This window comes from Acanthochromis polyacanthus, chromosome 12 (assembly GCF_021347895.1).
Source record: "Acanthochromis polyacanthus isolate Apoly-LR-REF ecotype Palm Island chromosome 12, KAUST_Apoly_ChrSc, whole genome shotgun sequence".
Taxonomy (NCBI): Eukaryota; Metazoa; Chordata; class Actinopteri; family Pomacentridae; genus Acanthochromis; species Acanthochromis polyacanthus.
Genome location: NC_067124.1, coordinates 9,013,139 through 9,030,344, shown reverse-complemented (window position 1 = coordinate 9,030,344; position 17,206 = coordinate 9,013,139). Strand labels below are relative to the sequence as shown.

At 40.7% G+C, this 17,206-nt stretch overlaps 1 protein-coding gene across 7 annotated transcripts in view; it reads left to right on the top strand.

Annotated features, from left to right (window-relative positions):
* Positions 1-1,056: 1,056 nt before the first annotated feature.
* The window catches only part of grik2 (glutamate receptor, ionotropic, kainate 2), a 578,538-nt gene continuing 562,388 nt past the window's right edge, over positions 1,057-17,206 (top strand). For 3 of the 7 annotated variants that reach the window (XM_051957247.1, XM_051957248.1, XM_051957246.1), the window contains exon 1: positions 3,454-4,332. In XM_051957247.1, the coding sequence (XP_051813207.1) occupies positions 4,218-4,332 (115 nt within the window). In that variant the 5' untranslated portion in view covers positions 3,454-4,217. Of the gene's footprint in view, positions 1,281-3,449; positions 4,333-17,206 lie in introns of those variants that run through there. The other 4 variants (XM_051957244.1, XM_051957249.1, XM_051957243.1 and 1 more) reach the window with 4 other exon arrangements.

The window sequence follows — 17,206 nt, the reverse complement described above, 5'->3', positions numbered from 1 at the left end:
CACAAAATGTTCTGAATATAACACTCTCAGAGTGTTTCAAGATTAGAAATAAGCAAAATGTATAGATTTTTTGAGGCCTTTAATGTTTAGTACTTACAGTGGAATTTATGGATCTATACCACACCCCAAGCAGTGGGCTCTGCTGTCATTGCTACTGTGTTTTGAACTACCAGCAATCTGCAGTTTGGATAATGGAAATCTATTCTTTGACAAAATCTAATTAATATCACACTCCATAAATTGTTTTTCAATGTTCAAACACATTTTCCTGAAAGAAAACATCAACTTCATCCTACAGTGACTTATTTGAAGAAAAAGGAGCCATTTGACCAAGCTCCAGGTAGTCCACTAAACTCTAAACAGTGGGATCTGCTGCAATCCAAACTTTAAATATCATTTACGAATGAACCTACACTGACAGCACATTCCTTCTTTAAACTCCACTTAAAAGGTTTATTAAGGCTGATTAAAGTGCATCCTGCTTACATTGAATCTGTCAAACCAAATCAGTGATTTTACATCCCACAGTAAAGCTGCTTTTATTCAGATTCCTGTCAGTTTTGCCAACACACACACACACACACACACACACACACACACACACACACACACACACACACACACACACACACACACACACACACATGTTTGTACTTCTATCTTAGTGAGGACATCCATAGGCGTAATGCATTTCCTAGAGCCTTACCCTAACCTTAACTATCACAACTGATTGCCTAAACTTAAACCTTACCCTTACCCTAACCAAACCTCAATTCATACCTGTTCTCTAAAAACAAGTCTTCACCCTCAAGCATGGCTGTTTCAAAGTGAGGACCGGTCAAAATGTCCTCACTTTGTAAAAATGTCCTCACTTTGATAGTTAAATGCAGAAAATGGTACTCACCATGAAGCAAGTACAAGAACACACACACACACACACACACACACACACACACACACACACACACACACACACACACACACACACACACCAATTATCGGCTACTGTGCCTGAGCCCCGACCTGACACACAATCCTCTTCGCCAGGGGAAGTTGCAGACCCTGTGCGGTGTCGGTGAGTCCCCCGTAGTCCGGTGGTCGGTGCCCCCTGTTGCTTTAAGCAGTGCGTTCTGTCGTCCGACAGGAGGCGTGTCTCCCCTGCGGCCGGAGTGCCGCGCTACCAGATGCAATACCGGGGAAGCATATCAGCTCCGACATAGAAACAAATCAACTTATTTGTGCGGCTCTGGTGACTGTTTCATGCCCCAGCTCTATCTAAGGTAAGCCCATATTTTTTAAACTTCCAATTTATTTGTATATTTAAAGTGATCTTCCATTTATTTTTTTCTACACTTCGCACCTTTTCAGGAGCAATTCATATCTTTGGGAACATGTGAGACCTCAAAAGAAGCTTTTCATTTCGTTTCCGAACCGGCAAAACGCCAACAAAACACCGGCAAGTTCGTCTCTGCAGTTGATCGGGGCAAAGTCGCTTTTAATCTGACCACTCAGAGCGCAACGAACAATTCAAATGTTTCACAAATAGACTCTGACTTGTGTGTAATAAGCCCCGGGAAGACGTGACCTCCTGTGTCTGTGCCCGTGCTCTGTCTGAGGAAGCTTGCCACCTTTTAGGGTTCTTCCTCCTCCTGCTCCTCTTCGGCCTGATGTCTCCACTGTTGAGGGGCTTTAACATTTCATGTTTGTTGCTAAATGCCTACCATATGTCCTTTCTAAATGATCTGTAGAAAACGTCTCTAGCTGTCAGGGCTGGATAGAAACTGTCGGAGAAGAGTCGCGCATTTAAATCCCACCGTTGTTGAGCACATTAGCTTTAAATCAATTTTGTCAGCACGCAAGGTTGCCAGGTAGAGGGGCTCCCCGGTTTTAACAGTGGGGTCTTCCGTTTGGATCCAATCCATATGATGATGATACACTTTGAGCCTAATATTTTTGGAAATCAATATTTTTTGGAAATCTGTAATTAAGTGCTATGTAAGTGGTATCCACATGATACATGTAGGGGAAAAGGGTAAAAGGCTCATAAAAATGTTTAAGTCAACAAAGTAAAACATATTATGAAGGCTACTGCGATAAAATTCACAAATGGGACGCCACGCAGTTAAGTTGATTTCTCAGTTTTTACAATGCTTCCTTTTCCTTAATATTCAAAAATTTTAGAGAATATCAGTAGGTTCCCTGAATTAATGAACAAACAAACGAGAGGGGGAAATATGCGCTTGTCTTTCCGTGTCCAATGACGAAATCGGCTGAGTAGCTTCACTGAAATCATAAGAACTAAGCAGGAGGTACTGCCCAGGAAGGGGCTTTGGGGTGCGCAATGCTGTCAGATTTTTATAAAAAAAAATACAGTTAGTTCCATTGCATGTACTCATCTGGATTTTTTTTTATGTGCATCTCTTACAGATAGAGCCACAGCTACCCAAATATCTCTTTTTTCATTTAATAAATGGCTTTTAATTAAGGTGGCAAACGAGCAGAGGATGTTGGCAAAAACTAAATAGAAAAACGTTATGCCACAGATTCGCTGCTGTGTCTTTGTCCACACGCAGCACATATTTAAAACGTAGTCGCTCTCCAGGTTCTGAAACATCCGCAATGTAAAACAAACAAATAAAAACACCAGGAAACAGATTCGCTGTCTGTGGTGCTGAAAACTCCTCCAGTACACTTGAATAAGTTCTGTCAGCCGTGGCCTAAATGTGATGCAGGCTGCTCGTCAAGAGGCTGTTTTAAATGTAATATTAAAGAAAACAAGTGAGTTAAGACAGTATATTTCATCATAATTTATGGTTTTCCATAAATGATCATTTTTATTTCTTGCACTATGGATCAGCTTTTTTTTGCTCTATGCCACACTTCCATGCAACATACATAATCCTGTCAGTTGTGTAGAAAAAGGAATCTATAACATTTAGGAACTATGCATTAGATTACCACTAAACAGTGATTAGAATTTGACTGAACTCTCTATAAACATTAACAGACAATGGGAATAATACAGAAACAAATTGTGTTGCTATGCCCAGGATTTCATTCAAACTAACCCGCTTTCTTTTAACACAGTTAAGTAAGTTTAGTTTGTAAATGCCTGATTAAAGGCCAGTGTTGGGGAATACTTTCCTTTGAGAAATACTGAATTTCACACATCAACGTCTTCACCTTTCTGTGTAAACACTGTCAGTAATTCACTGGTCATAAAAAGGCCGCAATTGCACTTCTCTCAAAGTCAGAAGACACATCTTGAAATAAAATTTAATGTGGATTTTAAAAACTATTTAATAAGCTGTACAGTCTGAGTCTGGGGAATTGTAGAAAAAAAGTAATATCCCAAAGACAGAACATGCGTGCTGAAATTCAACGGGGGTGAGCAGAGGCTATTCATCATATTGAGTGTACAGTGACAGGTTTGCTTCACGGTGCACTCACATGAGTCCAAGTTTGAATGACTCCGATCAAACAGAGGCGATCATTTCAAATTCATAGATTGGCTTTTATACGGCTGCGCTCCGCTGCCGACAACGGCGACTGAACCGAACCGAAGAGAAATCTGAGAGAAACCAGAGAGCGGTGGCTGGCTGGTCGGGGACACGACATCAGGGAAAGAGAGGGAAGCAATGGAAGGGGTGGGGGGCGGCATGACAGTTTCGGCAGGGGTATAGAGATCAAAGGGCGAAGTGTGACCAGTACTAACCAAGAACATGCCCGATTCATCCATAGCGCTTTCACACTACTAGTGCTGGCTCGACGTCAGATGCTGTACGGCAGTGCAGTAAGAGGAGCTTGGACTGACGAGGCTGCTCAGACCGCCGTTTTACTCACTCTCACTCTGACTTGGTCACGCTGGATCTCCCCCTCTCTCACCCCCTTCAATCTCTGCCTTTGTCTTCCAGTAAATGGATTTCTTCAAGCCCTGCCCTGCCTAACATGGATGCCCCGCCACCACCACCACCTCAACCATCATCTTCCTCAGCTGAGTCCGAGGGCTGTTTCTTCTTGGCGCAGTGAGCTGGACACGCAGTGATTCTTTTGCCAAATGGATGTGGGAAAATCGTTTCTCAGCCCGCCGGTGATGATCATGCCGTGATCTTTCAGCTGCCTGAATTCACGTTAAAAGGAGTGAAGAAAAAACCTGGGGAGTATACCGATTCAGGGAATAAAAAAAAATAAAAAATCGTGTGCACCACACAAGCACCATGAAGATTACCTCCCTGCAGATATTTAAGGCGAGATTCAGGTGCATCGTCAGGCTTCTGCTGCTATTACCCAGTGTGGGATACTCTCATGGGATGCCACACGTCTTGAGATTTGGTGAGCTTCTTCTCTTTTCTCCTCTGTTGTAGCTCTAAAAGTTTCACTTGTGCTTTTGTCCGCATAAAGAATGTTACGCTCATCATGACCTGTTGGACCCCCCCCCCCCCCCCCACACACACACACACACACACACACACACACACACACATACACACCCCACCTCCTCTCCACCACTTGTGGGAAGTAACTGGAGTTGTTGTTTCAGTATCATTTTCAGTGTAACAAGACTTGAGGAGTAATAGCACTCCCAGTACAAAACTGCCCAAGAGAAACATGAACATGTAGCTCGTAAGGAGGAAAGAGCGGGCAGTATGTTACCTGTTGCTTTTTCAAAAGTTTCAAATTTAAACATTTGATATTTACAGATAATTTTTTTCACACACCATTTGTCCATTTGTGTTCACAGTGTGGCTTAGGAATGTTATGTTTATGCTACCCACTTGTGTGTGAGATGTAGTGATTTCAGGTGTTATATATATTCATGCCTATATTCATGAGTATATTTATCTTTGCTTGTGGCATGTGTGTATATGTGTATTAGAAAACAGAGAGACAGTCAATTTTTTATTACGATAACTTAATTTATATTTTGCAAAGTATTAAATACATCCTTTATCAGTATGCTACAGTTTAAACACGACTAGTTTTGTTTTTCTGTAAGACAAATGTCTGAACATTTTAAACTACAATCTGTCCATGATGCCACTTTAAAAATTAAAAGAGCAAAATTTCATTAAAGCAAATATGCTATTTCAGCATGTTGCCACTATATTAAATTCGATTCAATTTTATTTATATAGCACCAATTACAGATCAAATTATCTCAAGACGCTTTACAGAACCCATATGCCTGAGCACCCAGAGCAAGCCCTAAGGCAACAGTGGCAAGAAAAACACCCTTTTAACAGGGAAAAACCTTGAGCAGAACCCAGCTCTATATGTTGGAGACCCATCTGTCTGCTGGCCGGTGGGTTGAGAAGGACAGAAGAGGTAGAGAGGTAGAGGGGTGGAGAAGGGGAGGCGTGGGGGAAGAGGGGGTGAATACGATGCCTACACAGGAAATATTTTTATCCCATGTCCACACATCTTTCATCAAATGGAAATATTGTAGTCTCATATTATTTTCTAAATAACATAAGGGCTACTGGGCTTGTTTAACTCATTGTTCAATCTGATGCTGGATTCAGCAGTTGGCGAGAGGTTATAGCAACTGATTTGATTTACATAGTGTGACAACAACCAAAGATGAGGTTGCCAGAAAGGAGGAAAAATGCTTCAGAAACTAAATGATCAACATTTCTATTAGCCATGTACATTATTTTTTTTAAAAAAAAGAAAAAAAGATAATGCAGTCACATAGGTACAAGCATCTGTGTGTGCTATCATGAGCAAATCAGATATATTACCAGCGACAGATGCATTTTTTGTTGTTGAATTAGTCAGTTGTTTTAGTTCTGGAAGATAATACAAAACAAAACATAATCCTCAGCAAATAAATATTGTACACTTCCAAATTGTTTTGAAAGTTACAAAATATGGACAGGTCTTTTGAATAGCTACAGTATATTGGATTTGCATGTGTGTGACAGAAGTGTTGACAGATCGATGAAATCCTGTGAACTGTTGGCTTCCTCATTGTCTCTTTACATTGTGGTGAGAACCTCCCAGCTTGGAATCATTCCCCGTGGCCCCTACATCCAATTACATACTCACAGTTCTTTAATATTCTTTGATTAATAAACAGTAGTATCATCAGAAGGCTGAAGCACACACACATATGATCCTTAGTCCTGCTACTTTTCATAGTCCAGAGTGCAGCTCAGAAATGACATTCATTACATCTTCAATCATGTTGGAGCCATACAGCCCACTCAGCCTTTATGTATTCAAATTCTCAAGTCCCTAATGTGTGTGTGAGTGCACATCACCTGGTGACATCATCAGTCTTGTTTTTTTGAGACATGAGCCACGAAAGGTATATGTAAAATTGTGGTACTTTCATTTTTTTCTTTCATTTGTAATCATAGCATTTTTGCTTGCTGCAGGGCAGCAGTTTAGACAAATTAGTGTGTGTGTGTGTGTGTGTGTGTGTGTGTGTGTGTGTGTGTGTGTGTGTGTGTGTGTGTGTGTGTGAGTGTGTGTGAGAGAGAGAGAGAGAGAGAGACTATTTTTGAAATGCACAATCCAGACTGAGTGTTAAAAATAAACAATTTATATTGTCTTAAAAATTCTTGCCAGCATTAGTGAGCCAGATGAAAACTTGATGCAGGGAAACTCTTCATTTACAGAGCAAAACCTGATATGAATAAAAGGTCACATGGGATTAGTTTCAACACATCCTACACTTAGCATTTCTGCTGCTAGGTTGGGATTCTTTCACTCTGCCAAATGCATTTTACTTTACAAGTGGGTTTTCCTGTTATCACAGAGCAGTTTTGACTCTGAGGAATAGCATTAAAGAGCCTGCCATTAATGCAGTAATCCCATCATAAAGTATCTGGATGTGCTTTGACCATTCATTTGTAGTAGTCATTTTTTTCAAAATAGCAGCTTGCAAATGATTCACCTAATTTAAGAGTGATAAATAACTGAGCTGGATTTCCATTTAGAAATTCAGTCACAAGAAAATAAGCAGTTCAGAGCAAGAATGCCACAGCTGTTATAATCAATCTGACCAGCTCCCATGACAACAAAAATCTTTATGGTAAACACTCCAGTGAATTCTTAAAATAACTTGGAAAGTGAGCTTTATATGGTTATGATTATTTTTTGACCAGCTGAGTCGGGAACAATGACATTGGAGCAGGGAAAGAGTTCAGAAGAAGTGTTCGTGTCTGTTGAAAACACAGGCTGACATGCTGGCAACCACTGACAATAGAAACCACATAACTGAATTTCCCCATAGCCCATCAAAGATAAAGCTTGATACAGATCAGCTGGAAGCAGCCAGAGACTGAATCACAGTGACATGTGACCTACCAGCCCAGTTCAGCTTGCTGGGGATTCTGAAATGTCCTGGCATTTTTGAGGAGTTGTACTGCATACAAGTAAGGTTAGGAAATTGGATTATTTGTGTGGAGGAGAAGTCATATTCAGGGCAACTTCACAAGAATCCAACAGAATGTATTTCATAAATTCTTTGGAAAGCAGGTGGTTCTCCCATATAAAAAAAAGTAGCATTAACAAGAAAAGTTTAAAGGAAGTGGCCCAACAGTCACCTATGGAGAGTCATGGATTAGAATACAGAATTTCTCATCAGAACTTCCAATTCATGAAAGCCCATGAAGTTCCTCATATCCCAAAGAAGCAGTTTTAAGCAGCATTTGTGTATCTGTAAATGCTTCAACTCAAGCAGACACTTAATGTCTCTGTGATCTCTGCAGAGTGCAGATTGAATGAGATGCACTGGCGATGGCTGCCACAGTTGGCATTAGTATGAAGGTCACTGTCTAATGGGGTAGACAAGCTAAATGTAGCAGCTTGAAGCTAAAAAAAAAACTCCACCTCCAAAAAGAAGTTTGTCCCTGAGAAACTTGTCAGTAACAAACACAAAAGTGACATTTTCCTCCAGGGGTCTGGCCTGCACCTCACTCATAACTGGGGAAAAAAAGGAGAATTGCAGAGAAACATGAAGTTGTTTCAATACTTAGAAACAGCGAGAGAAGAGCATGAGGCATGGAATGGGAGGTGATAGTCAGAGCATTCTTCTATTGAAGAATTCTCAATTCTCATTGTTTTGTAGTTTGCAAGTATAGTTGTAGTTGAAGTTTTCAAGAGAAAACTTGGACATGTTACTGTTTATTATCAACACATGACTCTTTACAGCTGTATAAAATGTAGCCGCAAGGAGACACAAGCCAGTGTCTTATAGCTCCGGTCCCAAGCCCGGATAAACACAGAGGGTTGTGTCAGGAAGGGCATCCGACGTAAAACTTTGGCCAAATCAAACATGTGAATCAAATGTATGACTTCCATACCAGATTGGTCGAGGCCCGGGTAAACAACGACCACCATCGGTGCTGTCGACCTACAGGGTGCCGGTGGAAAATGGACGACTGTTGGTCGAAGAAGGAGGGAAGTAAGGTGTGTTCATAGGAAGAGAGAGAAGAGGAACACCAAGAGTCTCGGACTGAGAGTAGGGACTTTGAATGTTGGAACTATGACAGGAAAAGGTAGAGAGCTGGTTGACATGATGCAGAGGAGGAAGGTGGACATACTGTGTGTCCAGGAGACCAGGTGGAAAAGTAGTAAAGCCAGAAGTTTAGGAGCAGGGTTCAAGTTGTTCTATCATGGTGTAGATAGGAAGAGAAATGGAGTAGGAGTTATCTTGAAGGAAGAGTTTGTTAGGTATGTCCTGGAGGTAAAAAGAGTGTCAGATCGAGTGATGAGCCTGAAGCTAGAAATCGAAGGTGTGATGTTCAATGTTGTTAGTGGGTATGCTCCACAGGTAGGATGTGAGCTGGAGGAGAAGGAGAAATTCTGGTTGGACCTTGATGAAGTGATGCAGAGCATCCCTAGAAGTGAGAGAGTTGTCATTGGTGCAGACAATGGACATGTTGGTGCAGGAAACAGAGATGATAAGGAGGTCATGGGCAGGTTTGGTATCCAGGAGAGGAACGCAGAAGGACAGATGGTGGTTGACTTTGCAAAAAGGATGGAAATGGCTGTAATCTGAAGGAGATCAGTGACTGCAAAGTAGTGGTAGGTGAGAGTGTAGCCAGACAGCATAGGATGGTGGTGTGTAGGATGACTGGTGGTGAAGAAGATGAAGAGGGCAAAGGCAGAGCAGAGGACCAAATGGTAGAAGCTGAAAAAGGAAGAGTGTTGTATGACTTTTAGGAAAGAGTTGAGACAGGCTTTGGATGGTCAGGAGGTGCTTCCAGATGACTGGACAACTACAGCAAATGTGATCAGGGAGACAGGTCGGAAAGTACTTGGTGTGTCATCTGGAAGGAAAGGAGATCAGGAGACTTGGTGGTGGAATGAGGAGGTGCAGGAGTGGATCCAGAGAAAGAGGTTAGCTAAGAAGAAGTGGGGCACTGAGAGGACTGAAGAGAGTAGACAGGAGGGAGATGCAGCGTAAGGTGAAAGTAGAGGTGGCAAAGGCCAAACAAAGGGCTTATGATGACTTTTATCCTCGGTTGGACAGTAAGGAGGGAGAGACTGATCTGTACAGGTTGGCAAGGCAGAGAGACAGATATGGGAAGGACATGCAGCAGGTTAGGGTGATAAAGGATAAGGATGGAAGTGTGTTGACATGTGCCAATAGTGTGATAGGAAGATGGAAAGAGTACTTTGAAGAGTTGATGAATGAGGAAAATGAGAGAGAATGAAGAGTAGAAGAGGTGACTGTTGTGGACCAGGAAGTAGCAAAGATTAGTAAGGATGAAGTGAGGAGGGCATTGAAGAGGATGAAGAGTGGAAAGGCACTTGGTCCTGATGATATACATGTAGAGGTATGGAAGTGTCTTGGAGAGGTAGCGGTAGAGTTTCTGACTGGGTTGTTCGACAGGATCTTAGATAGTGAGAAGATGCCCGAGGAATGTAGAAGTGTGCTGGTGCCCATCTTTAAGAACAAGGGAGATGTGCAGAGTTGTGGCAACTACAGAGGAATAAAGCTGATGAGCCACACGATGAAGCTATGGGAAAGAGTAGTTGAAGGACAGAGGTGAACATCTGTGAGCAGCAGTATGGTTTCATGCCAAGAAAGAGTACAACAGATGCAATATTTGCTTTGAGGATGTTGATAGAGAAGTACAGAGAAGGTCAGAAGGAGCTGCATTGTCTCTTTGTAGATCTGGAGAAAGCTTATGACAGGGTGCCCAGAGAGGAACTGTGGTTTTTTATGAGGAAGTCTGGAGTGGCAGAGAAGTATGTTAGAGTGGTGCAGGACATGTATGAGGACTGCAAGACAGTGGTGAGGTGTGCTGTAGGTGTGACAGAGGAGTTCAAGGTGGAGGTGGGACTACATCAGGGATCATCTCTGAGCCCCTTCTTGTTTGCTATGGTGATGGACAGGAAGACAGATGAGGTTAGACAGGAGTCTCCATGGACTATGATGTTTGCAGATGACATTGTGATCTGTAGTGAGAGCAGGGAACAGGTGGAGGAGAAGCTAGAGGCGTGGAGGTTTGCCCTGGAAACGAGAGGAATGAAGGTTAGCCGCAGCAAGACGGAGTATCTGTGTGTGAATGAAAGGGACCCACGTGTACAGGCAGGCTGGAACGGCTGGAGAAAAGTGTCAGGTGTGATGTGTGATAGAAGAGTTTCAGCTAAAATGAAAGGAAAGGTTTACAAAACTGTGGTGAGACCAGCCATGTTGTTTGGTCTGGAGACAGTGTCCCTGAGGAAAAGACAGGAGGCAGAGCTGGAGGTAGCAGAACTGAAGATGCTGAGGTTCTCTTTGGGAGTGACCAGGATGGATAGGATCAGGAATGAGTAGATCAGAGGGACAGCACATGTTAGAGGCTTTGGAGATAAAGTCAGAGAGGCCAGACTGAGATGGTTCGGACATGTCCAGAGGAGAGAGAGTGAATATATTGGTATAAGGATGCTGAGTTTCCCACTGCCAGGCAGGAGGCCAAGAGGAAGCCCAAAGAGGAGGTTTATGGATGTGGTTAAAGAGGACATGAAGGTACAGTAGTTGGTGTGAGAGAAGAGGATGCAGAAGACAGGGTTAGATGGAGGCAATTGATTCGCTGTGGCGACCCCTGAAGGGAAAAGGCGAAAGGAAAAGAAGAAAAGAAGAAGACTCTTTACAGCTGTATAAAGAGCATTAATGCACAACTATATACTGTCCCAAATAAATCAGCCATTTCTGCCTCCTCCCTCTGAGTAATGTTTGCTTGTGCATCAAAGTCAAAAATTCTGACCACAAGAAAGTTGTGGTCCAACTATGCTGTTTGGTTTACAGCAAAAATACTAAATCTGCCAGTCTGACAGTGACAGATAGTAGGAGAGAAAGTTTGATTGAAAAGTAAAATGTGTATATCCACAGACAAAGAAAGATACAAAGGGAGAAAAAGGGGTCTGAGAACAACAGCTTTCACTCAAACAGCATGTACAGGAGCCCACAGGTGAAGCTGAATATCATAGTCCTTATGCAAACCATGTATGACCACGAACAGCATAGCAATTGCATTTTAAGTGATAATGGATTGTCCAGATGTCTGATCCTGACAGTTGAGTTTGATTACTTGTGTTAAAGAAGAAGACAATCCTATTTATATTCTATCTGAAGTCTCTTCACATTATAACCAGCTGAACATTGGCCAAAAACCTGAGTCATGGCCTTCTTCTAAGAACCAAAAGAAATTGCAAAGAAAGACCTGTTCTCATTGTAAGTAATAGAACGTCAAGGGTGTGGTGATGGGCTTTGCCTTATTTGATATATGTTTCAAACAAAACTTGTCCATCCATCCATCCATCCATCCATCCATCCATCCATCCATCCATCCATCCATCCATCCATCCTTCATCTATACACCACTTAATCCTCATAAGGGTCATGGGTGGCTGGAATCTATCCCAGGTGACTTAGGATGAAGGCAGGGGACACCCTGGACAGGTCACCAGTCTATCACATGGCTACACACAGAGACACTCACATTCACACCTATAGACAATTTCGACAATTTAAAAATGTTTTTGGACTGTGGGAGGAAGCCGGAGTACCCAGAGAAAACCCATGCACATACAGGGAGAACATGCAAGCTCCATGCAGAAAGATCCCGGGAAGGCAGGGATGCAAACCAGGGATCTTCTAGTTGCAAGGTCAAAATGCTAACCACCAATCCATTGTGCAGCCCAAACAAAACTTGTTCGTAAAAAAAAAAAGCCCCAAAGAATCTCAACAGAAATACCAATGTCAGTTTAAAATAGTAAAATAAAATTACGAATGGAAAACCAATATTGAGTACAGGTAAGGTGGTGGATCATAAGGTGCTGCCAGAACACCTTCAATATAATTTGACATTAATTCTACAAGTCTCTAAACTCTGCTGGAGGGATGAAATACCATCGTTCCAAAAGACCTACCTTGTAAGTGTTGTCTAAAACATAATTCCAAGGCCATAGCATATAATTTAGATAACTTTCATACTCAGTAGTCAACTCAGTGACCCCTCATACCTGTTGGAATTATCGGATAAAGATGACCACTTAGAACAACTTTGTATTGCAGTAAGGCCTCCATTTGCACAGGATATAGTGGATCCAAACCATGTCAGCAAACTGTCCCCCACAGCATAACAGAGCCAGTGGATCCCCTCACTGTAGGGGTTAAGGGGTCATCTCTTGACATTTATTTTTGTTATATGTCTGTACTTTAGAACTGCATCTCTTTCTTTCTGTCTCTGGCTTCTGTTGGTCAGAAGTGCTGCTGTACAGTAGACTGATATATTTACTGCCTGTTTGGTCACATTTCCTATATTTGTGATGTTATGTAAGAGGTAACGTGGAAATGTATCCTTGGATTTCCACAAGAATGATGACATGAATTGCATTTCCCAGTCAGCAGACTTCCTCCAAAATTACATTTATGCAGCATCAGTTGAAAAATCAACAATCAATAAACCAATTATGTAGTGCTAAAAATATAAACTTCTGAATATATACTTCTTATGCTGTGGACTGTTGGCAACTAGATGTAAGCATGTAGATCCCACCACCATGGGAATGTGATGCTGACTAAAATATTTTTTTTGGACTGGAGTTGTTGAAGACTGGGCTTCCCTTGTATGTATTGAAGAGCATTTTTCCAAGTCAGCTAAAGTAACATCATGACTGCCAGTGAAGCAATAAAATCTGGAACACAATCAATAGTCATGATGGGACAAAAAAGTTATGGATTATGAATTGTAGTCCAGTCAGACATTGGGTTCAGTGTAGTTATAATATAAATCCCCCCGCACAATGTTAAAGATTTAGTGGGGGGCATGATGAAAACCCAAAAAACAAAACCTGTATAGTGACCATACAGTAAATGTCCATTAAAAAGTATTGTCCCATTTTAAAAATAAATAAAACATACATAAGAATAAATACCTTATGTGGACCACCTAATCTGCTCTAGATCAGGTTCTGTTTGAAACACCATCTGAACACATAGTAAACACTTCCTACTGACCAATCAGTTTCATTGGAAAATGCCTTTCTGTGAGGCTCAGTGTGCTGATAGTGAGAGGTGAAATAAAGAGATAGACACAAACTATTTTGGAACCATTTCATTGTTTTGCATGTCTTTGTAGAGCGAGATCATCCTAAAACAGAAGCTTGTTCAAACACCAAGCCTTGGACTTGTTTACCATGAAGATTTTCAATAACAATACTGGTTTTATATTTGCTTTCTACTTTTTCCAATGGCTGTTTAATACGACTAAGTTTATAGCCAAAAGAAGAAGACAAAAACTGTCTTATACACTGTAAGAATGATGTGGGATTGTTGAAATTATCCTCTACATCACCATGACAATGATTTTCTTACTTGGTTAATTTTCCATTAAATATTTAATCTTTTTTGTGAGTAGCATCAAAAGATCAGCATCTGTGTTTTATTTTGCATTCTTGTGGTGCCTGATGATGATTAAGCTGAATCTTGAATAAGAAACCCCACATCTAAACAATGTTTACATAAATGGACAATTATACTAAGGATTCTCACAGTCTTCAGATTGTATGCCCACTTCCTTTCTTGACTTTGGCTGCAGCAGTACAGTTTTTAACCTTCTTTTTATATTTACAAATTCCTCACATCAGTTTATAGTTTGTTTTTCTTGTGAGAAAAAGTTGTACACACTTACTTCTAGCCTTTGATATGAGATTCATTCTACTTAATGCTTTGAATTATGTTTTATATTCATGTTTTACTTGCTCACTAATCTGTTTACAACCACCAGTGTTGCATCTAAAAGAATAAGGCTCAAAACTGTCTTTGGCTATGTACGAAAAGGATATCTTTAAGCAACACATTCACTTAATAGAATTTACAGTTACAATTAAAGTCAGATCCACTTGTGCCCTAATAATGTAGTAGTAATGTTGATAGGCCTATTAACAATCACACATTCTGCAGTCGTTTTTTTTGCCATCTTTCTGGCTGTTGCAACGGTGTTGCTTTTCTCTTTGTCTTTCTTTAATATTATCATTTACTTTTTGTTTGTAAAATATGTCCCTCTGGTGCCAGTAGAGCTTTCTGCATGTGTGAATCATTGTTTGTTGCCAAGGCCGTCTCTTTAATGTGAATGTGCTCACAGCCAGGTTCAGAAAGCGTGCTTACTGAGGTGATAACCAGCTTCACAAGACTGCTTAGTCCAGCTGTGTTTGTTAGGTTAAGTGAAGCTATATAACGAAAAGATACTCTGGGTATGTTGAAATTGCTTTGTTGCAGAGGCCTCTGGCAAGTAGCAGCAGTAATGGGCAGGATAATACAAAGTTTGAGCGCCTCTTTTGGTTCAGGGTGATACGTAGCATTTGGGTCAAATTCTTATTGGCTTGTAAAGCTGCGAAGCTACCAAGCTTGTTGGTGCTTGGAGAGTGTTAGAAAAAGCATCTTCATAATTGAACAGCTTCCCCAAACCTTTTTTGACTCAGGTGCTGAATTCTTCCTTTAACATGAATGCAGAAGAGATGGAGACTGAGTTTATGAACAGAAACATTATCAGCAGCATTCATGATTCCGACAGTGAAAGTGAGAGCTGTCAAATTTTGAAAGAACGCCTCATTGTCTTTGTTCATAATCTTACAATCTGCAATCAAATTCAAACTACTCTAGTGATTTGCCTGAACATGAAGCTCCATTCAGAACATGCTTGATACAGTCAGATCTGCATGCTCAAATGACAGATTTTCCGGTAATTTGTTTAACAGCTCTACATCTTTCCTACTTGAATTAGCAAACTGAATTAATAGAAGTGTTAGAAATCAAGGTTATGTGGAGTTGCCACTGAAGCTACTACTTTAAATAGAAACATATTGGTTGAACTACATTTTATCTCAATCACATGAAACAAATCTGATTTGATGGAACCAGGTTAAGGAGGATATTTTTAAAGGGAAAATACCATTAAAAGAGTCAATCTATTATATGCCCTTTTCTCTTTTTTGATATTGGGGGTATTTGAACCTTGCATTATCATTGTGAGATCAGGAAACAACCAAATATATAGCATTGGGCCACTGAAGATTAATGAGAGACATTTAAGCTTTTACAATAAAATTAAGTTTATCCTGTTTTAATTGCTATCAACGTCAAAAGTCCAAACTATAGCTGAAATGTGTAATGAGCTCTCTTTCCATTTTGTAGTCTTTTCTCTGTGTAAAATGACAGATTTGAGGTCAGACAAAAGTTTGCTTTCGCTTTCCAGAATATGAGAGAATGTGCACCTATACAAAACCAATAATGCTGAGCACAGGGCTTTTATAAATTTAGACGAGAATTCACTGCTGCTCTCATTCAAGTGCCTTTTGTTCATTATGCCTCTCTGCAATGTAGTGTCAACACTGCTATCAGCACTTCGTTCATCTGTGAGTGCTTTATAGGAGATGTCTTTCACTGAAAAATAACATAGGACAATTTATTTTTAAAACATGCATATTCATTTCTGTCACCCAGTTTCCAGCAGGCAGTATCAGACAAAGGCAATGATTGCTGTTAAACAGTCAATAATCTGCACTCATATAGCATATTTTTAACCTTTTACATAGTGCTTTACAGTCCCTGACACACACACACACGCACACACAACACGCACACACACACACACACACACACACACACACACACACACACACACACACACACACACACACACACACACACACACAGCAATAGCAAAGAGCTGCCATGTGAGGTGCTTGCCTGCCATCCGTAGCAACTTGGATTTAGTGTTTTTGCCCAAGGACACTGGCATGTGGAGGGCCCAGTCGAAAGTGATACAACATAGTGGTGTGTGTAGTTCTTTCTACTGATGCATTGAAGGATAAATCCAGCTTATTTCAATCTGGCATATTGCTCTAGGGGTCATACTAACTTTGCCCTCTTCACCTTGTGGTGTCGACCTGACGATCAGTGGACAGCCTGCCTTATTTGATCTTGAAACACTCAGCTAGCATGAATGGCACACAGTGATAACCAGTTGTTAAATCTGCTGTAAACCCATACTCAGCCCTAAAGGCAGACAGCATTCATCTGAAAAGCCAAAAAAATAAAATAAAATAAAATTAACCTACTCTGTACCAAAGAAACACATAAATTTTGATTTAGCATGCAAGTGAGGATATACTGCTACTCTGACATGCAGTTAGACATGTTCAGAAGAAAATATTGGTAGAGGCATGTAATTAGAACACTATCATATAAATGTGGGTAGGTTAGGAGAATGAGAGACACTCTGGGCAAGCCTCCACGGCCAGTCAAGGATAATTTATACTGTTGACTGTGATACTATAAATGTATACTGTAGGACTGGAAAGCAGGACCACAACATGTGTCCAACAGATACATAGCAAAGTTACCAAACCGAGTGAAAAAATAAGCAGCTAAGCAATTAGATAATCAGATTTTTTGAAAACAGACCAAAATTCTCCTCAGATTATTTTAACCTCCTTAGTGAGAGATAAAACTAAATAGAATCACTCTTGTGTTGATAACCATCTCTGTAAAATTAAAGTAAAACATTATAAAAATTGGTCTGTAAACTGTAGGATTTTTCTGAAGAAAAATAGGGGTAACAGTCTTACACTTTAAAACTGCCTTACTTTAAACCGACAACTCAATAAGGAAAGTATGGTTTTACCATGCTGACATGTTTTGATTGCATTTACAGTCTTCCTCAGAGCATCATCCGACATGTGATGACGTGATTTAAAAGGA